The sequence below is a fragment of the Danio rerio genome, chromosome 8 (assembly GCF_052040795.2).
Source record: "Danio rerio strain M-AB ecotype USA chromosome 8, GRCz13ab, whole genome shotgun sequence".
NCBI classification, from domain to species: Eukaryota; Metazoa; Chordata; class Actinopteri; order Cypriniformes; family Danionidae; genus Danio; species Danio rerio.
In genome coordinates, this window is record NC_141028.1 from 9,471,822 (window position 1) to 9,497,500 (window position 25,679).

A 25,679-nucleotide genomic window follows, 5' to 3' on the forward strand; every position below is an offset into this window, starting at 1 on the left:
TCAGAATTTGGGTTAACAACATGAAAGCATGGATCCATCCTGCCCTTGCATTAACTATTCAGACTGGTGGTGGTGGTGGTGTAATGATGTGGGGGATATTTTCTTGGCACACTTTAAACTCATTATTCCCAACTGAGCACCTGTCAACGCCACAGCCCACCTGAGTATTGTTGCTCACCATTTCCATCTCTTTATGACCACAGTGTACTTCTGATGGCTCCTTCCTGCAGGATAACGCGCCATGTCATAAAGCGTGAATCATCTCAGACTGGTTTCTTGAACATGACAATGAGTTCACTGTTCTCAAATGACCTCTACAGTCACCAGACTCAATCCAATAGAGCACCTTTGGGAAGCGGTGGAACGGGAGATTCACATAATTGATGTGCAGCAGACAAATCTGCAGCAACTGTGTGATGCTGTCATGTCAATATGGACTAAAATCACTTACTAATATTTCCAGTACCTCGCTGAATCTATGCCACGAAGGATCTAGCCTTTATGGATTGATAATCTGACTTTAAGCAAGACTGACACCTAGTGGCCAAACTGTGTAATTGACACCGTCAGTTTCAGAAAAAGCACAAACCACCTTTTCTAATCAAATACTGTAGATCGTAACAGGCAGGTCTTTTTTTCTCTTTTAAAGTTAAAATGAATTGAAATTTGTATTATATTTGACATTTGCAAGAATCGATTCAGCATCACATGTAGCTCATTAAAACCTCCGATGATTAAGCAGTGATGATAAACATGCAGAAAATGCTTTGCAAAGAGAGACGTGTGAAGAGATCCAGTCCTGCAGCTGGACAGAATCTACTGACTCAGCCTGTACGAACTCCACTTATATAAACAAAGGCGAGTTTGATGGCTCCCTTTCCACCCATAACATGTTCATTTATGGGAAAACGCATGCAGAAGGTTCACACTGCTGACAGAAAGGCAGAAAGCCGGGTTCCTGTCAAGCCTGTCAAGGGCATGTTAGAGGTTGTTAAACCCCAAAGAATTAAAAATAGGTATTATGTTTTGTTATTGTGGCGGTTCTTGTTAATGTGCTTAAGTTGTGAAAAACTCAAGAATGTTAGCCTAAAGCTGTAAAGCAGGGGTCACCAATCTCGGTCCTGGAGGGCCGGTGTCCCTGCAGGGTTTAGCTCCAACTTGCCTCAACACACCTGCCTGGGTGTCTAGTATACCTAGTAAGAGCTTGATTAGCTTGTTCAGGTGTGTTTGATTAGGGTTGGAGCAAAAATCTGCAGGACACCGGCCCTCCAAGAACAAGTTTGGTGATCCCTGCTGTAAAGTAAAAAAGAGAAAATATTAAATCGTAAAGTGATAACACTGGTATTATTTGCCTTATTGCCTCCCTCTCTTTTTCTTTCTCCCACCCCTCACGAATCCCTCTCTTAAATTAATCTTTTCTATACCTAAAAAGTCCTGTCGCCTATCCAAGTTTTAGGAACAACAAATATTAACTTGACTTCTAATTGATCATTTGGAATCAGAAGTGGCTTATATGAAAAGCAAAGGCCTCTAGAGTATGCTTATTTTACCTAAATAAAATATGATCATGCCTTGAATTTGATTTTTAATTATTTAATTAGGACAGTAAGGTCTGACTTTACTTGGAAAAAGGTCTTGTCACTTAGCAGGAATAATGTCCAGTATTTAATATAAAGTCATGGTGCATTGGAAATGAATTATTATTGTGTCTGACTCAATATTATAAGCTTGGAGGACTGCATCCACACATCTCTGCAATGACTCAAATCACTTATTAATAAAGTCATCTGGAATGGCAAAGAAAGCGTTCTTGCAGGACTCCCAGAGTTCATCAAGACTCTTTGGATTAATCTTCAATGCCTCCTCATTCATCTTACCCCAGACACGCTCCATAATGTTCATGTCTGGTGACTGGGCTGGCCGATCCTGGAGCACCTTGACCTTCTTTGCTTTCAGGAACTTTGATGTGGAGGCTGAAGTATGAAAAGGAGCGCTATCCTGCTGAAGAATGTGCCCTCTCCTGTGGTTTGTAATGTAATGGGCAGCACAAATGTCTTGATACCTCAGGCTGTCGATGCTGACATCCACTCTGCAGATCTCTCACCCCATACTGAATGTAACCCCACACCATGATTTTTCCTTGACTGATCTCTGTGAGAATCTTGGCTCCATGCAGGTTTCAGTAGGTCTTCTGCTGTATTTGTGATGATTGGGATGCAGTTCAGTAATTGATTCATCTGAGAAATTGACCTTCTGCCACTTTTTTTTTTTTTTTTTTTTTTAAATAATCAACTAGTAGTCAAGTTGTTATTTGGTGCTCTTACAACTAAGATCAACGACAAGACTTTAGTCAGCTAGTGTAATGCTTTACAGTAATATATTAGATTATTTAGTACCACCGCTAAAACTGTGATCAATTTTTTTTTGTTAGATTAGCTCCAGTCCAAAAATTAGTACACCCAAATAAATATGTTGAGAGAAAATATTAAATCAAAATCTAATAAATAAAAAAATGTAGTTCAGTTAAAATGTGGAAGCTTGCGATTTTATTTTGCAATAACTCCTTTGAATATAAATAGTTTCTATGTGTAAAGATTTCTGACAAAAGACTATTTCTGTCTGAGTGAGTGTATTTTTTTTCTTTTACATTTTCTTTTTTTTTTTTCTTTTTGGACTTACAACACAAAACTACAAACACAACATGAAATGCCTGACACAGAACAATACTGCATATACAGAAATACACACATGGCTAAATGCATAGACCAGGGATGGGCAAACTTGATCCTCGAGGGTCGGTGTCCCTGCAGAGTTTTGTTCCAACACTGGTCGAACACACCTGAACATGCTAATCAGTGTCTTTAAGATCACAAGAAATCTATAAGCAGGTGTGTTTGATTAGGCTTGGAGCTAAACTGTGCAGGACACCGGCCCTCCAGGACAGAGTTTGCCCACCCCTGGCATAGACCATTGTGCTACAAACAATACAATATGACAGAACCAGTGAGAAGGATGAAAACAGAACCCACATAAATGATTATCCATACGGACATTGTCATTTCGAGTCTCAAAATGTCACATATACAGCAAGGTTTAAATTGTCCAAATGTGGTGATCAAGTGTAATTAAATGTACCAGTCGTGGAGTGGCTAAGACATGTTAAATAATCACTTGATTGATTGAATGCCATCCTTTCATGGAAGGTGGTTTATCATTGATCCATGACATCAAAATGTTTCTCCTGGCAGCAAAAGTCAACAGGCAGAATGTATTTTTTATTAAATAAATTACAATTATTAGTCACAACATCATGCAGATATTAAATGTTCATATCGATTTTTAGACCACACAGTATCCATGTTTTAACTTTAGAAGGGTTTAGAAGTCCATGTTAAAGGAAAGGCTTCTTATTTACAGTAACAATAACTCTAAACGACTGCATATAATGTTAAAATTGTTAATTTATCCAGATATTGAATGTTCATATTGATTTTTAGACCACACAGTATCCATATTTTAACTTTAGACAGGTTTAGAAGTCCATGTTTAGGGAAAAGCATCTTATTTACAGTAACAATAACTCTAAATAACAGCATATAGTGTTCCATTTTTTATTTTTATTTATCCTGATCTTGAAAGTTCACATTGATTTTTAGACCACACAATATCCATGTTTTAACTTTAGAAGGGTTTAGAAATCAGGTTTAAGGAAAAGCTCCTTATTTACAATAACAATAACTTTAAAAATCAATATGAACATTCATAATCTGGATAAATTCTAACAAATTTAAAAATTAAAAGCTGTCATTTAGATTTATGGTTACTGTAAATAAGAAGCCTTTCCTTAAACATGGATTTCTATAAAGTTTAAACATGAATATTGTGTGCTCTAAAAAATCAACATGAATATTCATAATCTGGATAAATTCTAACAAATTTACCATTAACAGCAGTCATTTAGAGCACACAATATCCATGTTTTAACTTTAGAAGGGTTTAGAAATCCATGTTTAAGGAAGAGCTTCTTATTTACAGTAACAATAACTCCAAATGACTTAATTTAATGTTAAATTTGTTAGAATTTATCCAGATATTGAATGTTCATATTGATTTTTAGACCACACAATATCCATGTTTTAACTTAAGAAGGGTTTTGGAAATCAATGTTTAAGGAAAAAGACTTATTTACAATAACAACACTAACTGTAAATGACTGCTTTTAATGTTACATTTGTTAGAATTTAACCAGATGTTGAATGTTCATATTGATTTTTTGAACCCATAATATCCATGTTTTATCTTTAGAAGGGTTAAGAAGGTCATGTTTAAGGAAAAGCTTTTTATTTACAATAACAATAAGTCTAAAAATCTATATGAACATTCATAATTTGGATAAATTCTAACAAATTTAACGTTAAAAGCAGTCATTTAGAGCACACAATATCCATGTTTTAACTTTAGAAGGGTTTAGAAATCCATGTTTAGGGAAGAGCTTCTTATTTACAGTAACAATAACTCCAAATGGCTGAATTTAATGTTTAATTTGTTGAATTTATCCAGATATTGAATGTTCATATTGATTTTTAGAACCCATAATATCCATGTTTTAACTTTAGAAGGGTTTAGAAATCAGTTTTTAAGGAAAGGCTTCATATTCACAATAACAACAACTAAATTACTGCTTTTAATGGTAAGTTTGTTAACTTTTTTATAGAATGTTATAAATATTAACATTTTACCCAAAAATATGATTAATACAGTACATCCATAAAATAAATGAGAATTTGGTTTGGATGTTTAATGTAAAATTCAACCATCTATAATTGAGATTAAAATTTAAAATACAGGGGTCATGAAAGGTTACATTACAATAGAGGGCAATTAACCTAATGACACGCAATTAGATCCACCCAAACACAAAAGCTGGCTAAAAGTTGAATCAGGCGAGTTTTTCCCCTCCCTTTCCTCCTTAACTTTAGCTACTGGTTCAATGTAGGTCAAATGGGACGAGTCCATGTTTACAACCACTTCAACTCTCTTCCAAAATCCACATATTTTTATGGGGTGTAAATGTTTAATTCATGCAATATAAACGATCTCCTCGATTAGGATAAATGTGGTAGGTTTTTACCTCAGGAGGCGACTTTCAAATCCTTTTCAAAAGTTTTTCCTTTGCGTCGGATTTCAAGCACAAACCCTTAGGAAAAGAGAGAGAGAGGGAGAGAAAAAAATGAGAAACAGACTTTGGGAAAAAGAGGAGAAAGATGGAGGGGGTTGAAGCTTGGTTTCATATGTCCTGGAGGAGGAGGAGGAGAAGCAGGAGGAGGAGGTTTTCGGTTTAACACACTTTGGCGTTGTCGAGTCCCACAAAAGAACAGACAAGCAACCGGTGGAGAGCGGAATTGTAACATTGTAACATAGTAACAATGAAACGTCGCGACATTGTAACGTTTGTTTTGTTTGAAGATCCCGCTTAAAAGGACACGCCAACATTCGAAAGGAGTTCCACACAGCGAAACGTGGATTCTGTTTTAAAGCAGCTGAGTGGGCATATTTTTAGATACGGTTATACCGAAAGGAAACGTTGGGGATAATAAACGACAAAATGCGACGCCGTTTACATTCCGACAGCAGAAGTTTGAGGGAGACGAAATGGGAAAGTTGCTTTTAAACCGCGAATGTCACTAGCTGTACCAATGCGGCTATTCAAAGCTCTTTTACGCTGGAAACGTCATGTAGTTGTGGATTCATAATGTCCGTACGTTATAAACCGCTTCTGTGAGGAGGAGGATGACCGTAACGCCGCGAAGAGGATGAATGGTTTTCACAAAGGTCATTGCGCATTGGGAGTTCTTCATGTCACATTGGCTGGGACTTGTATGTGTTTCTGGTTAAGCTGACCCTTTAATGGCTGTTTCTGTTGGTGAAAGCGATCGGATTGACTCTCCACCGGCTGATCAGGGGGAATCGATCTGCTTGATTCACCCTTTACGGCGCCTGCAGCAGGACGTGGTGGTTTTGGATCTGTAATTTTCAAGATCCAGCGTTCACATCTGGACTTGGAATATAGTGGAAATCGTCCGCAGCTTGCATCCTATGTGCCTGGGGTTTTGCAGGCAGGGATGCAGCTGAATCGACCCAAGAGCGCGCATCTCATCAGCTCCAGTCCGCACAATTCGTCCTCCTATTCCAGCCAGTTCAAAAGCATGCGCTTCTCATACCACATCAGCAGCGGGTTGCCCAGTCCACAGCCTGCCCTGCGCAGAACAGGTGAGTCTGAGGGTTTATATTGCATTAATGGGTGCTTTGACATTTGTGGCTGTTCAGTATCACTATGGTGTGATTTTTGGATTCTCGTGGTATTACTACCAGAGCATCATAACAAATAGCAGAGGTGACATTGATCACTGCAAATGTGCCTGCACTGTAAAAACATGATCATTTAGTCCTGACAGCATATATTGTAGGTCAGTGTAACTTATTAAACTAAGTTAATAATTTTCTAACTTTATTATATTTTACACAAGCTATTTTAATTCAATTTAACAATGTAAGTTTAATGGACTCATAAGGTTAATTTGATTCAGCTTAAAAATTTAAGGCAACCAGGATGTTTTTGCAGTGTGTGAAATAATTGTTGGAAAGATTTGGTAGTACTGTTTGTGGTGTTGATTTTAATTAATTTTTAATACTTTGTAAAACATTTTTTTAAATCTATGAACCATTAAGTGATGATTTCAGCCAGATTTGTTTTTATTTAACATGAGGAGTGACACTCACACGTGAAAATAACAATTATTGATTGAGGTAAACTTGCTATTATGTTCACAGATTTGGTCTTTCCCCTTAATATTTCATAAAAATCCTAAAAATATTAGCAGCAACTATTGAATATTAAAGTACACCATTGTTCACAGTCAAATAAATAGTGCTAAAGTTGCTTTGAAGTCATGCTTGCATGCAATTTCAAACCAAATGTTCAAAGTACCATGGTATACAATATAGGGAGCATGTCACAAGTTGTCACTGAACAAATATACACTCACTGGCCACTTTATTAGGTACACCTTACTAGTACCAGGTCGGACCCCCTTTAGCCTTCAGAACTGCCTTAATCCTCCGTGGCATAGATTCAACAAGGTACTGGAAATATTCCTGTGATTCTGGTCCATATTGATATGATAGGATCATGCAGTTGCTGCAGATTTGTCAGCTGCACATCTATAATGTGAATCTCCCATTCCACCTCATCCCAAAGGTCCTCTATTGGATTGAGATCTGGTGACTGTGGAGCCCATTTGAGTACAGTGAACTTATTGTCATGTTCAAGAAACCAGTGTGAGATGATTTGCGCTTGTTGACATGGCACGTTATCCTAGTAGCCATCAGAAAATGAGTACACTGTGGTCATAAAGGGATGGACATGGTCAGCAACAATACTCAGGTAGGCTGTGGCGTTGACACAATGCTCAATTGGTACTAATGGGCCCAAAGTGTGCCAAGAAAATATCCCCCAGAACATTACACCACCAGCAGCCTGAACTGTTGATACAAGGCAGGCAGGATGGATCTATGCTTTTGTGTTGTTGATGCTAAATTCTGACCCTACCATCCGAATGTTGCAGCAAGTGTACCTAATAAAGTGGCCTGTGAGTGCCAACAAAAAACCAACATCAAATTACTTTTATTGTCACATTATCAGTAGCACATGCACTATGATGAGTGAAAAGCTTAGTGCTGGCTCCAGACAGTGCAACATACAACAACATACTCCCAAAAAAAAAAAAAAAAACAATATCCAGTTAGCAATGTTGACGGTAATACATAGAACACAATAAATAGGTGTACACAAAGTCTGACTGTTGGTGGCAAATTATTGTAGGCAATATTGTTTTAAATAAGGATTGATTAAAGTGCAGTGCATGTTACATCTTGATGGTATGCAGTGAGGGGTATGAAAAGAGTTTGTGTAAGCTTGTGTGAGTTTGTTCAATCAATAATGGTAATATTTCCAGGCTTTAAAGCTTAAGTTAAACAATTATTTGTAGTTTTTATTAAAGATGACCACATTTGTTCTGTAAATAAGGTTTAATAATGGTCAACTTTTAATGATATCCTCTCTTTTGATTATACACTCATTTTACTTCTTGCTTGTTCAAACAACTTAATTAAAATGAGCTTGAAACAATTATTGAGATTTTTTTTGGGGGGACAACTTAATTTTTTTGTTTAATTCCTTTCTCCCTGTGTTGGCGTGGGTGTCCTTTGGGTGCTCCAGTTCCCCCACAGTCCAAAGACATGCGCTATAGGTGAATTGAATAAACTAAATTGGCCGTAGTGTATGAGAGTGTATGGATGTTTCCCAGTGCTGGGTTGCAGCTGGAAGGGCATCCGCTGTGTAAAACGTGCTGGATAAGTTGGCGGTTCATTCTGCTGTGGCGAACCCTGATGAATAAAAGGACTAAGCCGAAGGAAAATGAATTAATTATATTTTATATTGAATATATTGATTAAATACTTCAGAATTTACTTAGTCTCTGACATGGCTGCATTTATTTTATTGAAATATTATAAATAAATATTATTACAGCCATTTAGAATAAGCTTCTCTAAATAATCAAAACATTTAAAATCAAATATGAAAAACAATACACTATTATCCTTCACAACCTGTTAAATAATAAACATGACATTTTTTTAATGACTAGATGATTGAATAACTTGACTAATCCACATAAATATCAAGAAGAGGTGCATTTGCTCATTTTTATTTTTATTTAAGTGTATTTTTGAATGATTCAATCGATTTAGACAACAGAATTCAGCATCACACCACTGACTCATGCATTATGTAGAAAGGTTTGGTTTTGCAGGTTCAAACCCCACATGGGTAAATCCACAAACTGTGACCGCTGTGTCCTTGAGTATCAGACATTTAACCTCTGGTGTCTCAATCTTAAAGGAATCTGGGATAAATTGGTGTTTGTTTCCTTCTCTTCTCCTATTTGTTTTTCCACTGAAGTTCTGGAATTTACTGTAATTGTTACCCCAACAGACCAATAAATGACACCTTAATATGGACATCCTGCCATGATAATGTTAAAAGGATAGTTCAACCCCCCCCCCCCCCCAAAAAAAAATCCGTTATCATTTTCTCACTCTTTTTAAAACTTTGAGTTTCTTCTGCTGAACACAAAAGAAGATATTTTGAAGAATGCTGAAAACCTGTAATCATTGACTTCCATATTATTTGCATTTCTTACCATGGAAGTGAATGGTTACAGATTTTCAGCTTTCTATTGTTCAACAGAAGAAAGAAACGCATAAAGGTTTTAACCACTTGAGGAGAATAAATAGAACAGAAGAAAAAAATTTTAATCTATCATAGAAGAGGTGCATTTGCTCTTATTTTATTAATATTTAGGTGTACTTTTAATGATTCAATCGATTTAGACAACAGAATTCAGCATCACACCACTGACTCATGCATTATGTAGAAAGGTTTGGTTTTGCAGGTTCAAACCCCACATGGGTAAATCCACAAACTGTGACCGCTGTGTCCTTGAGTGTAGGACATTTAACCTCTGGTGTCTCAATCTTGGGGGAATCTGGGATAAATTGGTGTTGTTTTTCCTCCTTTTTTGGAGGGCTGTTTGTTTTTCCACAGCAGTTTTACTGTATTTACAGTAATTGTTACCCCAACAGACCAATAAATGACACTTTAATATCGAAATCCTGCCATGATAATGTTAAAAGGATAGTTCACCCCAAAAATTCAATTCTGTATTTGTTTACTTCTTTCAAACCTTTATGAATTTCTTTCTTCTGCTGAACACAAAGGAAGATATTTTTAAGAATGCTGAAAACCTGTAACCATTGACTTCCATAGTATTTGCATTTGATACCATGGAAGTGAATGGTTACATATTTTCAGCTTTTCAGTGTTCAGCAGAAGAAAGAAACTCTGTTTTACCCACTTGAGGGAGAGTAAATAGTGAGTAAATTTAGATTTTTGGGTGAACTATCCCTTTACAACAGCCTTAAAGGGCACCTATGGTAAAAAAAATCTACTTTTCAAGCTGTTTGGACAGATCTGTGTGTTGGTATAGTGTATAGACCGTCATACTGGGGTGATATGAACACACCCAGTCCTTTTTTTTTCAATTTAACTACAAAAAAAAGGGTCGGCCAATTGGAGCTGTTTTCAAATCGATCGCACCATTACGTAGGTGTGCGATTTCCCCCCGCCCACCGAATTGATTGACAGCTGCGCGCATTAACATGTTCCGGTAGTCATGTGTATATGTCAACAAGACCAGACAGACATACGCAAAGCAACCGGGAATAAAAGCTCTGTTCTGTTCGCTAGGATCAGCACTCATCATCAAATGTGATTAAGAGTGAGTTTCACATGTTTAAAGTGTTTTAAAACAGAGTATGTGTGTAATTAATTACAGCGTTTTACTTCAGCTTTACTTCATCAGCACAGCCGCTTATCAGAACAATTATAAAAGAAGACGCTTCAATCCCGGTTTGTGGAAGTTAAATCAGGTTTATTTTGTAAATTAGCATAACAGATATCCACACAGTACTTGAGGTTAGCCTTAACTAAGCTAAGCGCACTCTGTCTGTCTGCCTGACTGCCTGCCTGTCTGTGTGTGTGTGTGTGTGTGTGTGTGTGTGTGTGTGTGTGTGTGTGTGTGTGTGTGTGTGTGTGTGTGTGTGTGTGTGTCATCTGCGGTGTGTGTGCGCCAAGTGTGCCGCAAGCCTACGTTCGAGTGAAGGTTTCGGCCGTTAGATCGCCCCCTGGGGGCTGGCTGCAGTACAAGTCATAAAGCCCGCCTCCTCCGTGTTAATGAAGGAGACTTGAGCCCAAATAAAAAAAAAATATTACACTTGCAATAAAATGTCCCGAAAGATGGTTCTGGTGGATTAAGGCACTGGTTATTGTGCTGAAATAGGTGCAGATCTTCATTTTTGTAAACAGTTTGTTTTTAGCAGTAATTTAATGCTGGGCGTGTCATCGTGATTGACAGCTGTGATTGACAGTTTCTCAAAGCGCGGCGTCTGAGCTTCGGCAGGAGACTGAAGTAGACTGAAATGTTATTATTCGATTTCTGTGTTATTTTACCATGACAAAATGAGTTCAGCAGTAAACTATAGTTTCTGACATACATGATCCTGGTGGAACACTGTTTATTCGCTAAGTTCAGGGCTTTTTTCGGGCTTTATTAGTTTGCTGATACACGCCTAGCCACCCAGATAGCAAAACACAGTTCCGGCTAGATTCTCGCCTGCTGGAGACTTATCTCTTAGAGCTCAGACTGACTAATGTTACCTCTGCTGGACCTACTCCGGATGCCTGGACTCACTGCCCGATTCCAGTCCGAGTCAATCGAGCCAGATGCGGCGGCCGAGCGAGCAGGCGCTGCCGCATGCGAGCCGGAATCAGCCCGCGACGCCGCGAGTAAGTTATGCGCTGCGGCCCGGAGCTGGCGCGATTGAATATATAAAACCCTCATATTTGTTAACGTTATTACATCCATTTGTGTTGATATGACAGCAAACGCATGCTGAGAAGTTCGGGGGGCGTAGTTGATTTTACATAAAGCGTTTGATTGGAAGCTCGACTCCGCTCATTTTCGCGGCTCCTCCTCTGGCTCCATCAGACAATCCTTCTGCGCATGTCTGGCTCCAATTTCAGCAGTCTTTTGCGACAGTTTGTGCCCGTCAAGCAGGCGTTTTGCCCTCAAGGCGTTCAATGGGAAAAAGGGCTGTCGCGTCGTCCATATTTTTTTACAGTCATTGGTGTGCGCGGGCGCGCGCGTTAACTTTGTAACGATATTGTGTGTGACTCAATGCAACTTCACAATACTGATTAGTAAAGGTTAGTTCTTACTGTAGTATCTCACAAACGCTACGTGAGACCTTCTTCCTTTAAGTCTGTCTGTTGTCTGACGCAGCTGAGGGAGGAGGCATGTAGAAACAGTGGGCGGGAAAGACTAGTCTTAAAGGCGCAGTACGACAAAACCACCCCCTGCTGGAAATCAGCATAAAACAGCATCTTGTAAAAGGTATAATGAAAAATCTGATGGGTATTTTAATCTGAAACTTTATATACACAGACTAGAGACGCAAAAGACTTGTATTAAATCTGAAAAAAGGGGTAACCTAGGTGCCTTTTAATATACTTCTTATTGTGATGTTACTTCAACTCACCCAATTTTAAAATTTGAATCACAGATTCATCAAAGCAGCATACAAACACATTTGTGTTGAAGTAAATACAACCGTAGATGTTGAATGCTTGGAATTTGTGATGTTTTCTTTTTAAGACCGAGCTTTCAGTCTTGAACGTTAGAAAAATGTCACCACTCCAGTCCTAGCATATCGTGTAGGCGCTTGTATGGTTGAGTCCCTGAAAAATCACCTTTACGCACTGTATTAAGCTCATTTTAATGATTGCTGGAAATAAATCAGCATTCGTCTTATTTATCCTACACTGCACTGAAGTCATATTGTGCTCTGAATGGATGCACGTGAAAGCAAGGTCATCAGTCAAAGTGGCATAACGTATTATCCTGCCAGCGCACGTTTGTCTCAGAGGACAGCATGTCACTAAATCAATGCCCTACGATCAGACTGACATTTTCACGAGATTCTCATTTATTCTGCATAAAGAGCATGCGGCGTGTATCTGGACGATACAGTGTGATGTAGGGCTGTGCAATATGATGATATATCTTTTATGGATGTAATAAAAAGTAAATTTTTTATTTCATGGTGTTGCAAAATACAATTTTGTGCAATCTTACACGACATCACAGGGGTTCAGGCAGAAATGTGAATAAGTGCTGCAAGCTTGAAAGTACAATGTTTACATTTTGATTTTATTTAGCAATATTTAATGTCAAAGGTTGTAATCAGCTTTTACAGATGTAATAGTTTTTAAAGGGTTTTATATTTCATTTAATATTTATTTTAAGTGTCTACATTCATACATTTGTCATGAAGATCTAAAAGTTAATATAATATATAAAAGTAAAAAAGCTGTCACTAACACAGTGATGGTGACTCTTAAGCTATTTCAAGGTTATTAGTAACTAATACAGCTGTGGTAACTAACTAACCTTATCTTTTTTTGATTTAGATTGTTATGAAATAATGTGCACCTTTTGTAAAACTGCTTTAAAACAATAATTATTGTGAATAAAAGTGCTATACAACTAAATTTTAATTAAATTCAAAGTAATTTAAAAGGTACACTTTTGTACTTTAAGGTACCGATATGGTTCCTTTAGGTACTAACATGCACCCTTTAAGTTATATATTAGTATTTAAAGGGTCCATATTGTGCTCTAGCGTAAAGTTACCTATTATCAGTTCTTAAAAAGTAGGAAAAAAATTTAATTATGAAAGGATATACCACCTTAATGACCGCTTTTGTACCTTTATTCAGAAAATGTAATGTGTAATTAATATTGTAAATAAAAAAAATACTTTCAAATGTAATAAATATGTAATATACTACTACTACTAATAATAATATAAATAATATAAATTTTTTTTAGATAAAACCGTAAGATATAACATTATATCATGATTATACTTGATTAAGTTATTGGTTTATTTGTACATATAAAGTACATACTCTATATAATCTTATGTATCCCTAAGCCTACCTATACCTTAACCTACTACCTTAATAACTACTAATAATTAACAAATCAGGAGTTCACTGATGTTCACCCAAAATGAACATTCTGTCATCATGACAAAAAACAAAAAAAATGCCGTAGTATTTTTTGCTCCTATGGATGCCAATTGCAGTTTTTTCCAGCATTTATCAAAATGTCTTGCTTTGTTCTAGAAATTCCCTTGTAATAGCAAGCATTGTATCTTAAAATAAAGTGTGACTAAATAAACTGTTAATTGATTGAATATATTCAGTGGGGAAAATAATTAATGAACTCGTCACCATTTTTCTCAGAAAACATATTTGTAAAGGTGCTGTTGACTTGATATTTTCACCGGATGTTGTTAACGACCAAAGAAATCCATATATGCAAAGAAAAAAAATCTAATTACTTTACAAATTAATTTATGTGTAATAAAAGGAAGTGATGCACGGAAAAAGTATTGAACACATGAGGAAAGGGAGGTGTAGAAAGACAGTGAAAGCCCAGACAGAAGCTGAAATCTCGCAGTAGTTATTCAGCAACTCTCTGCCCTTCGTCAGTGTAAATTAATATCAGCTGCTTCAGTTCAACATCTACAATATCAGGATGATGTAGATGAAACCTGAGTGGACATTTTTATAAGACATTGATCCAAAACACAGCTAGGGAAACTCTTAAATGCTTTCAGAGAAAGTAAATTAAACTGTAGAATGGCCCAGCCAATCACCTGACTCGAATCCAATTATGTTTGTATTGTTTGGGTTTTTACCAAAATCTTATTCAATTCGATGTCAACAGCTATAGCTCCTTTAGAAATATTATTCCCGGAAAAAAAAACATGATGTGCTCAATACTATTTTTTCCTGCTGTTTAAAATGTTATATAACATTTAAAAGATACTATAATGTTCATATTTATCATTATTATGATGGGAGAGGACTTGTATCATGATATGAGGTTTTATCACATCGCCCAGCCCTATTGTGCAGTGCAGTGATATTCCTGTTTGTAGGAGCTGCTACAGTAATCTATGTAGAGGAGCAGTTGTTGTGTGTTGCAGTCTGTCAGATGTTCGTTCTGCATGTAATGATATTCACATGCTCCGCTGCTCACTTGCTGATAAGGCGACAACAGAGACCTTGAAGCAAACCCAGTTGTCCTGACCGGGGTCTCGCTTTGCTGCCATGTTTGTACTTGAGTGTGTGGTTACTTGAGGGTCTGTCAGTTTGGGGATATTTACTCAAGCACTGCACTGTGAAAATCCAATTAAATACGTCTGGAGTTCAGCTCAGTTCAGTGGGTTGCATCTGTGCTGACCACCATATTCGCTTGTGGCTTTTAGAAACGTGGCTGTTTGATGCATTGGAGGGCCGAAGGCATAAAGAGTCATAACAGATGAAGGACTCCTTTAATAACTTGCTCAGTGTGTTACTGTTGCTCATAGATTAAGGAAGGATTTGCATTAATGCTTCCCCTTTAATGATATATAATATTTTGCACCAAATTAATAACACGAAACAACTTAACGGAGTCCATTATTTGCTAATATTTGACTCATCTATCTTTCTCCATATGGACAACTTTTCTGCCATGGTCAGCTTGCTTGGTAGCTCACTTTGTATGATGTTGTACTTGTGATGCAGAGGGCTAGGGTTCAAGTCAAGTGAAGCATAGATCTACAAAAGAGATAAAATCACGGTAAAAATCTATGTTGCAATGCACTTTTTTTTCCTAAGTAGGGATGCATGATAATGAAAAAACAGACATTCTGTGGTATATATTGTAATATTAATGTAATTTCATAAGATGATCCAAAAATTTCACTTTGTTATCAATTTGTAGGGAGTGTGTTTATACGGTATAATAAACAAATGAAGAGCATAAATCAGTACAATAAAACAAAGATACAAATGAAATAGACGGTGATTGGTGTTTTTTCCTGATATTCTAACAGGTAAAATGTAATATAACAATGTAATGTAATCAAACAATGTAATCAATATAAAATTAAAGGGCACCTATTGTGAAAAATCTACTTTTCAAGCTGTTTGGACAGACATTTGTGTAAGTATAGTATATAGACCGTCATATTGGGGTGATATAAACACACAGAGTGCGTTTTGTTCAATTTAACAACATAAAAACGGTGGACCAATTGGAGCAGTTTTTAAAATGACCGCAACTTGACGTAAGAGTGCTGTCCCCCCGCCCACCAATATTGATTGACAGGCACGCGTCACCTAATCCTCAGTTTGTCGTTTCACGTCCGCCATTTTCAGCGTGTGAGTCAAAGCGATGTCACTAAAGAAACACCCTTGCCCTATTTTTTAGATGTAAGGCTCATTGGGCTCAACACAAGATCAGCATGCACCACGTGATCGCTGTTATCGGAATAATTGTTTGTAACTTAGTTTGTTTGTAGGTAAGTTTGCAAACTAGTGTACTTTTCATTGCGTCTATCTTAAACTTCAGCCGTTAGCATTTCTCGAGTTCACAGAAGCTCCCTGTGAGTGTGATCTTAACTAGGTGCAGCTGTAAAGTGCGAGCGCCTTTGCCTCACGTGAGGGTCGCTCCATTGGAAATAAAATGACAAACTTGCCTGCAGGTAGCACACCAGAAGCGCCGCTCGGCGCCGCGCTGCGCAATGCAGCAACATGCATTTGAGAATTCTAAACATAGGTTTCTATCAGGGTACACGCAACGGCGCTTTAAGTCAGCAACTGTCCACGGCACCCAGCCAGGATTTGGGACACTTCATGTTTCTGCCGCGCCACAGAGTGCCATCTGAATAGTTTCATTTTAAATAGCATGCGAATGTGCGTGTCTGGTGCCTCAGTCAAAGTTAATTCAGTGTGCGTGGTTATTAGTCTCGGTCAGGCACGTGCACACATAGGGCTCAACCTGTGCAGTGCACATGCCCTTTTTAGTCTTGCATAGAAAGTGCCCTTCCAAAATTATCTGAAGTGGCCAAGTGACAACCCCCCCAATTCGCGCACGATCCCAAACCAACCCCCCCAACCATACCCCCCCCCTCCCCCCCAACCATCCCCTCTTCAGTTTATCTAAAAGTGCTCTGTGCTCAGAGTGCCAGCATTCTGGATTATCTGCTGTATCAAAACGCCTCAATTGCTTTTTTTCAAATGCGAAAAACTAAAACCAATAACCCGGTCTAAACTTAATGATGGACGAAAGTTTCACAAATTTTGGATAAATAATTTGGACTCAATGAACTTAACAGAGAATAAACACCAGTCCTGCACATTACTTCCGCATACATTATTCACAATTTGAATGTGAAAACAAAAAGTTGCCTCTGAAAAGTTCTTGTCATGCATGAAAAGTTGGCTCCAATCATTGTTTGGTTGCATTTCTCAAAAGCAGGACAACTTGTGGTTGCAAGTTCTGTCATCAACGTCATTCAAAGAATTAGTGTTTCCTGGATTCATAAGTACACTCAACATTCACAAACAGCTTTACAACCTTGTGGTTAGAAGTTTCTTTTTTTAAACATGACTTATTGTGTTTAATATTTGATTCACTAGAAAAAAGTAAAAAAAGAAGGACGGCACAGTGGCTCAGTGGTTAGCACTGTCACCTCGCAGCAAGAAGATCACTGGTTTGAGTCTCAGCTGGGTCAGTTGGCATTTCTGTGTGGAGTTTGCATGTTCTCCCCGTGTTGGCGTGGGTTTCCTCCGACTGCTCCGATTTCCTCCACAGTCCAAAGACATGTGCTATAGGTGAATTGTGTAAACAAAATTGGCCGTCGAGTATGAGTGTGTCTGTGGATGCGAGAGTGTATGGGTGTTTTCTAATACTGGGTTGCAGCTGGGTTGCGTTTAGTTTATCTGGGCCCTTTTATTGAACAGTGATAGAAGACAAAATACTAAATGCATGTATTTTACCGCATCATGAGTAAACTATGCATGAAATGAAAACAAATATAAGTGTAAAATAAAAATAGACACCTTTAAGATGTAAATAAATGATATTGAAATGAGTAAATGAGTAATTTCTTGGTTTTTGATTTTGAAAATGTTTTGTTATAGTATACTTAAGGTTGGGTGATGTCGACCAATTTGGCATTGTATGATGTCTAATGTGAAACATCGCGATGGACGATGGCATCGTCGTCGTAGGCGGCAGTAAATTATTATTTATAAATACTTATAATTTTATACATTCATAAACTTAGCTTTTCAGAAATGCTAGATGAAACGCCAGTGTGGAAATAGATCGTTTTCATTCTAAAATGCCATTTTAAGACGTGTTCGTGTAAACGCGGCCTAAGCGTGTATTTTTTGCCAGCGGTTTGCTGCCGGCTCCTCATCGTGATGTCTATCGGCAATGGACGATGAAATCGTCTATCGACTCAACCCAAAGTATACTAACAAATAGCTCCTGGTAATGAATATGTATAAACTCAAATAATCGATCTACGTATTGAAAAATGAACATATTTCTTAAGGTATTTTTGAGGACCACTTAATTGTTTTATGTTCAATCCACACAAATTAGTTAAGTTAACTTAATCGATTTGCGTTAGGACATGAATTGTATGTATATTTGTTTTTACAGAGTATGTAATTTTAATGGCACAAAAACTGCTGAATATATTTTAAATGTATTGGGAAAGTGCTTAAATTTGAAACTGACAAAGGCGCAATATCCCTGTTACCTGCACAAAATATTTTGCTGCTCTTGTTTGTGCTCGAATCATTCGTTTTTCAAAGCCGTTGTTTTGCAGTGATGCCATCAGAGTTTGAAGAAGGTTCAGTCTGTCAGTAAATGAATATACCTTGAATAATCTATATGTGGATCTTTTGAAGAAAGAAGAATGAGTGTGGAGTAGAAATACTATATCGCTGTCTGTTGTGTTTTTATTTAACACAGGAGGATTAAAGTGATCTCACTGTCACCTATAAAAATAGCATGTGGGTGTTTTAATCCGCTGTTATTTTGAAGCATTTTTTATCCTGGTGGCGTGTGACAGTAACAGATGGGGTCACCGGGTTTTCATCCAGACGCTGAAAAAGCTGTTACTCTGAAACACAAGGGGATCTGCTTTAATCAATATAACAACTGTATCACATGTGTTTGATCACTCTTCAGCCGTCCTGTCTGCTGAGCTGAGCAGATGGGCTCTGAAGATTTTGTTTTGTAAAAAGAAGCCTATTATCCTCAATAAAACGGCATTTATTGGATCACAAATATAGGTTAAAGGGGTTAATATTCTGTGAAATATTATTCCAGCTTAAATGGCAGTTGTCTGAGTTTATTTAATTTATTCCTGTGACGCAAAGTGAATTATCAGCATCAGTACTATTCAAATATGGGGTGCTGAAGAAATATTTACTGTATTACAGTATGTAGAATTTTGCAGCTTTTGCATTTTCTGTTAATATTCTTTTATATTTAGTTTATTTATTTATTTATTATTGTTACTGTTAATACGTAAAATAGGCTGAGTGCACTCAATAGGGCAGGATTTCCATCCAATAAGTTTAAATACATTTGCATTTTTACCTAACTTAAACTCAAAGGTCTGATAATATCATATACTTTATGTCTATTATGTGTCACACATTTCAAAGTCTCGTAGTTTTATTTGAATTTATCCTAAATGTACTAAAAGTGCGAGCGCACTTATGTTTAAAAACTTATATGTTTTTAGGCATATTTCATTAGTTAATACAGTTGATTAAGACTGATCTCAGAACTAATTTTTAGGACAGTTATTGCTCACTGAGCAAAGCAACAAACTGCACTTTTGTTAATTAAGCTGCCAACACCCAAAGAATGGGTGCTTCTGCAAGGTGGTAACCTCATGTAACATTACATGAAAATCTTCTAAATCTTGAAACTAAAGTGAAGATTAAACTTTTAAAGTCTTACTATTAATTGTAACACCTATAATTACTTTTATTGTCAACATTTCCCTCTCTTAATTGAATTGTAGGCAAATCATGATGGCAACTACAAATCCCCTTAACCAGGTAGTTGGACCAACACAATTTATTCATGTTATCCAACACAAAATGCTTAAATTAACTTAATTGTTTACAAATTTAAGTGGACTGAATGTAAAACAAATAAATTGGACAAAGAAATTACAAGAAATGTGTTGTTTCAGCTTAGTTTAAACAGGTAGTTTGAACAAGCAGCAGTAATCACTTTTTTTGAGTGTGTTGGGGATGGTTTAAAAATGTACAGTTGAAGTCAGATTTATTGGCCCCCTTTTGAATTTTTGTCTCTTTAATATTTCCCAAATGATGTTTAACAGAGCAAGGAAATGTTCACAGTATGTCTGATAATATTTTTTCTTCTGGAGAAAGTCTTATTTGTTTTATTTCGCCTAAAATAAAAGCAGTTTTTAATTTTTTAAACACCATTTTAAGGTCAAAATTATTAAGCCTTTCAATATTTTTCCTAACATTAATTTGGCTGTACTAATTTTGGGACCGTTATTACAAGTTTTTTTTTTTTTAGATAAGCTCCAGATTTGGCTTCAGTACTGATTAATCTAATGTATCTGCACAAAAATAATATTGTAAAGCTTAAAATTAAATGAATATTTTTTTGCTGTTCTTTGTTATTATGCTCTTTTATGTTTAGTTGTATTTATTTATTATTGTTACTGTTAATACATATAAAAAGCTGTGTGTTGGTGATGGTTTAAACATGGTAAAAATAAATAAAGAAATAAAAGAAATCCTGTATAAATAATGATATTAGCACTTGGAATAAAAAATAAAGGGAAAAAAAAGATAAATATTTAAGTATTATTTACGAAAATTTGTGATCCTAATAAAATAAATTATATTAAATGAATATATTTCTTTTTTTTTCCCCCAGTGATGGGTTACAGCTGGAAGGGCATCCACTGCGTAAAACGTATGCTGGATAAGTTGGCAGTTCATACCGGTGTATCGACCCCAGATTAATAAAGGGACTAAGCCGATGAGAAAATGAATGAATAAATAAATATATACATAGTTTTTTTGCTGTTCTTTGTTTTAATGTTCTTTTAAATTTAGTTTTATTTATTTATTTTTGTTACTGTTAATAAATATAATAGTCTGTGTGTTGGGAATGGTTTAAAAATGTACAAAAAATAATCCTTGTATAAATAATGGCATTAGTACTAGGAATAAAAAATAAATGAAAAAGGGATATATTTAGGTGTTATTAACAAAATTTGTGATTTTGATAATAATATGATTAAATAAATGACTAAATATACATTTTTGCTCTCTTATATTTTATTGTTCTTTTATATTTAGTTTTATTTATTTATTATTGTTACTGTTATATATATAGCTGTGTGTTGGGGATGGTTTAAACATGTAAAAAAACGAATCTGTGCATGGCATTAGTACTTGGAATAAAAAAATAAAGGGAAAAAGAGAAATATTTGTGTATTATTAATGAAAATTTGTGATGCTTATAAATAAATAAATAAACAAACAAACAAACAAACAAATAAATAAATAAATAAATAAATAAATAATAAATGAAAATTAATAAATAATATAAAAAAATAAATATACCAAAAATGTTTTTTTTTTTTTTTGCTGTCCATTGTTTTAATGTTCTTTTATATTTAGTTTTATTTATTTATTATTGTTACTGTTATTATATATAATAGGCTGTGTGTTGGGGATGAAAAAATCTCTGCATACTTACTGGCATTAGTACTTGGAATAAAAAAATAAAGAGAAAAAAGATAAATATTTATGTATCATTAACGAAAATTTGTGATGGTTTTAAATAATTAAATGAATGAATGAATTCCTTTAAATTTCCTATGCTGTGTATAACATATGCTGGAGAAGTTGGCAGTTCATTCCGCTCTTGTGACCCTTGAGGGACTAAGCTGGAGGAAAATGAATGAATGAATGAATTAATATGTATATTCTAAAATATTTAAAAATAAAAGTGTATTGTTTTTTTTTCGATTTTCTGGATTATCATATTCACTATAATATCACAAAAGTACTTTTTATTTTACAAGGCCTCACTTGAAAAATCTTGCCTGTCTTTGTATTACAAATATATGACCCTGCTGTAGAAATAATTGCGTACACCACCTTTTATACCGTGTTTTCAGTCTCCGGGTCTGTTTGCCTTGGATGAAGGAGTTTCACTGGAAATAAAGGCTGGAATGTGTGTATTGCAAAAACTTGGATCCGTCTATTCTTAAAAGGGTGTGTGTATTCACACAGAACAGCCCGAGTACGATCAGCTTCCACAAACACACAAACTCCCCTGATCATTGTTACACAGCTCTTATTTATCTCCACCCAGACTTTTGTAATATCTGGAGTGAGAAAAACTGCAGCTTCTCTGCTTGTGATCAGTGAAGCGCTGTTATTACGACAGCATGAAAGTGCACCAGTTCTCATTGGTGGACGGCCAGCTCAGTAGATGAGTAGGAAGTCTGTCTGGCTGGAGAATTACACTTGTGTGAATGAGCCAAACTCCCTTTAAGTCTCCAGAGTGCCTTTAAAGGGATAGTTCACCCCAAAAAATTAAATTCACTCACTATTTATGCTCCCTCGACCTTGGAGTTTGTTTCTTCTGTTGATAATACAAAAGAAGATATTGTTAAGAATGCTGAACCATTGACTTGCAAAACATATACTATGGAATTCAGTGGTTACAGGATATTGACAATTATCGAAATATCTTCTTTTGTGTTCAGCAAACTCATGAAGGATTGGAACAAGTAAAGGGAGAGTAGATTTTTGGTGTACTGTCCCTTTAAGGCAACAGTTGTGGAGATGCATATCCATATATAGGTTGAGAAAGAAAGCGACTGACTTTGACACTCCAAACAGTTAGGATGTCTCATATGCAAAGCAGACTCGTTCTCCTGACCCTCTTGGGCTTTTTTTGTAAACTGAGAGAATGGATATAGTATGCGTTTATTTTAACTCATCTTAGTTTGAGTGGTGTGCAAAACAGTGCAATGGCCACAAATGTAATTTGATATGTTTGTATTTTATTTTATTTTTGTTTTTATTTTGAGAAGTAATGGAAAAAACTAACTTTTTATTATAGAATTTTTTAAGTAAATTTATTTATTTTTTTGTTTTATTTATTTTGATTAATTGAATGTAATAAAATATAAAGTATTAAACTTATTTTTATTTATTTAATTTAAAAGAATTAATACAAAATATCAATTATTGCATATAATTTATACATACATATATATATATATATATATATATATATATATATATATATATATATATATATATATATATATATATATATATATATATGAAAAAAAATATCAAGTAATAAATTTATTTTTATTTTATTTTAAATGAATGGAACAAAGTATCAAGTTTCAAAATATTTTATTTTTTAAATTACTTTAATATACATTTTATTGTATTATTACAGAAAGTTAATGGAAGTTATCAATTATTACATTTTTAGTTTTTTTATTTAGAATTTTATTTTATTTAAAAAATGAATGTAACAAACTAACTTCAGTCAGTAAAAATATTAAATATAAATTATTATATTATTATGGAAAAATGTGTTTAACACTGTACCTTCATTTAGTAAAAAATATTTTACATTATTTTTTAATGTTTTTTATTATTAAAATTTCATATTAGATTTGTTAGAATTTCTTTTTTTTTGCTTTATTTTGAGAGTTTGATTGTAACAAAATATTAAACTTTAAATTTTAAAACATTAATTTAATTTGATTTTAAATTAATGAAACAAAGTATCAAGTATTAAAATATTTTTTACTTTCATATGTATTTTTTTATTTAATTAAATTTAATTTTAAATAAATGCATGAGTGTACCAAAGTCCTTTAGTCAGTAAAAAATTGTAAAGTTTATCCTCTTTTGCTGAGTAACAAATTCTGGTATTATTATTAATAATTGTAACACACAATGACATTCTTCATGCAATTCAAGGATAAAAGTCCTTATTAAAGGATAAATATCATTTTTCAGGCCTCTTCATAAAAGTTGTAAATGGTTTTGGCAGAATGGTTGATCGAGAGAAATGTGATCGGACAGAAATGTGAAAGCCTCAGATTTGGCCTTCATAAATGCTTTGCTGACCTCAGCCTCTGGAACAATGGCAGCAGAAGTATGCCTTCAGTACAGCAGACGTTCCCTATAAGACGTTTATAAACGCCCACATGCTCATATAAAAGCCATCTGCTAGAGAGATTAGATTACTGTGAGCTGGTTGTTTCCATTCTGAATCTGCGTCTTTATTTCTAATATTATGAATTGTGAAAATTGTATGCTTGCATGCATAAATGTGTGGGTTTACAGGTCATCTGTCAGTTAGTGATACACCGCAATTAGTGTGTGTATTAAACTACTGTATGGTGTGTGAAAGGACTTTGATTTATTTAGTTAGGAATATGAATGATATGAGCACAAGAACCTGAAATATGTGTCTTGTATTTATTACTGGATTGAGAATTAAATCATATCTAAGACCTCTGTTATGCTCTTATTATTGATTATTGACTAACGCAAGCCTTTCGTTTTCAAGTATGGGTCATCTAGTTATCCAATAACCAGTTTCGTTTTTTAGTAATTAATATATTGTGGTTTTTAAATACTTGTGAAAAGTCTCTTTTACTGTTTTATTTGATATATTGAACATATTGAAATGCTATTTAGTTTAAAATATAATTCAAATGTAATCTATTCATGTGGTTTCAGCATCAATACTCTTCAGTTTTATAAAGTTCATTCGAATATGCAGATTTGTGTTCAGGAAGCATTTATTATTATTATTATTATTATTATTATTATTTATTATATAATGCTGAAAACAGTAACCGAGTTAATTATTTTGGAAATCATACATTTTTGCTGTTCTTTGATTAATAAGTGATTGATTAAAGTGAATAGTTTTCTTTTTATTTTTAAAAAGTGAGTAAACCTGTTGCTTTTAAAGTGATTAGTTGACTTTTGGAAATGGTTGTTGACTTTTGGAGAGATTGATTAACTTTACTTTAAAAAAATAAGTAAACCTGTTGTTTTTAAAGCATTCAGTTGACTTAATTTGAAAAAGTGAGTAAACTTGTTGCTTTTAAAGATACTAGTTGCCTTTTCAAGAGGTTAATTGACTTTTGAATCTATTATTGACTTTTGAAATGATTAATTGACTTTTCAAGAGGTTAGTTGACTTTTAAAGATGTTAGTTGACTTTTGAAGCGTCTAATTAACTTTTAAAGAGGTTAATTGACGTTTGAAGCAATTAATTGACTTTTAAAGCGGTTAGTTGACTGTTAAAGCGGTTAATTGACTTTTGAAGTGATTAATTGACTTGAAGCGGTTAGTTGACTTGAAGCGATTCATTGACTTTTGAAGTGGTTAGTTGACTTTTGAAGAGATTAGTTAGCGTTTGAAGCTATTAATTGACTTTTGAAGCGGTTAGTTAACTTGAAACGATAAATTGACTTTTGAAGAGGTTAGTTGACTTTTGAAGTGATTAGTTGACTTGAAGGGGTTGGTTAACTTTTGAAGAGGTTAGTTAGCGTTTGAAGCTATTAATTGACTTTTGAAGGTAAGTTGACTTGAAACGATAAATTGACTTTTGAAGTGGTTAGTTTACTTTTTAAGTGGTTCGTTGACTTGAAAAGGTTAGTTAGCGTTTGAAGCAATTAATTCACTTTTGAAAAGGTTGGTTGGCTTTTGAAAATGTTTATTGACTTTTAAAGAGGTTAAGTTGACTTGAAGTGAATGGTTGACTTTTGAAGTGAATGGTTGACTTTTGAAGTTGATAGTTGACTTTTGCAGTAATTAGTTGACTTTTGAAGCATATGGTTGACTTAAAGCGGTTTGTTGGCACTTGAACTGGTTAGTTGACTTTACTTTGGAAAGCGGGTAAACTTGTTTTTAAAGCTATTAATTGACCTTTAAAGCGGTTAGTTGAATTTAAAGCTGTTAGTTGACTTTTGAAGCGGTTTGTTGACTTTTGAATCGATTTATTGACTTTTGAAGA

At 35.0% G+C, this 25,679-nt stretch overlaps 1 protein-coding gene across 2 annotated transcripts in view; it reads left to right on the forward strand.

Annotated features, from left to right (window-relative positions):
- The first annotated feature begins 5,366 nt into the window (after positions 1–5,366).
- fgd1 (FYVE, RhoGEF and PH domain containing 1) overlaps positions 5,367–25,679 on the forward strand; it is a 112,622-nt gene continuing 92,309 nt past the window's right edge. For both annotated transcript variants that reach the window (XM_087264227.1, XM_087264228.1), the window contains exon 1: positions 5,367–6,270. In XM_087264227.1, coding sequence (XP_087120353.1) covers positions 6,123–6,270 — 148 coding nt within the window. In that variant the 5' untranslated portion in view covers positions 5,367–6,122. The remainder of the gene's footprint in view (positions 6,271–25,679) is intronic.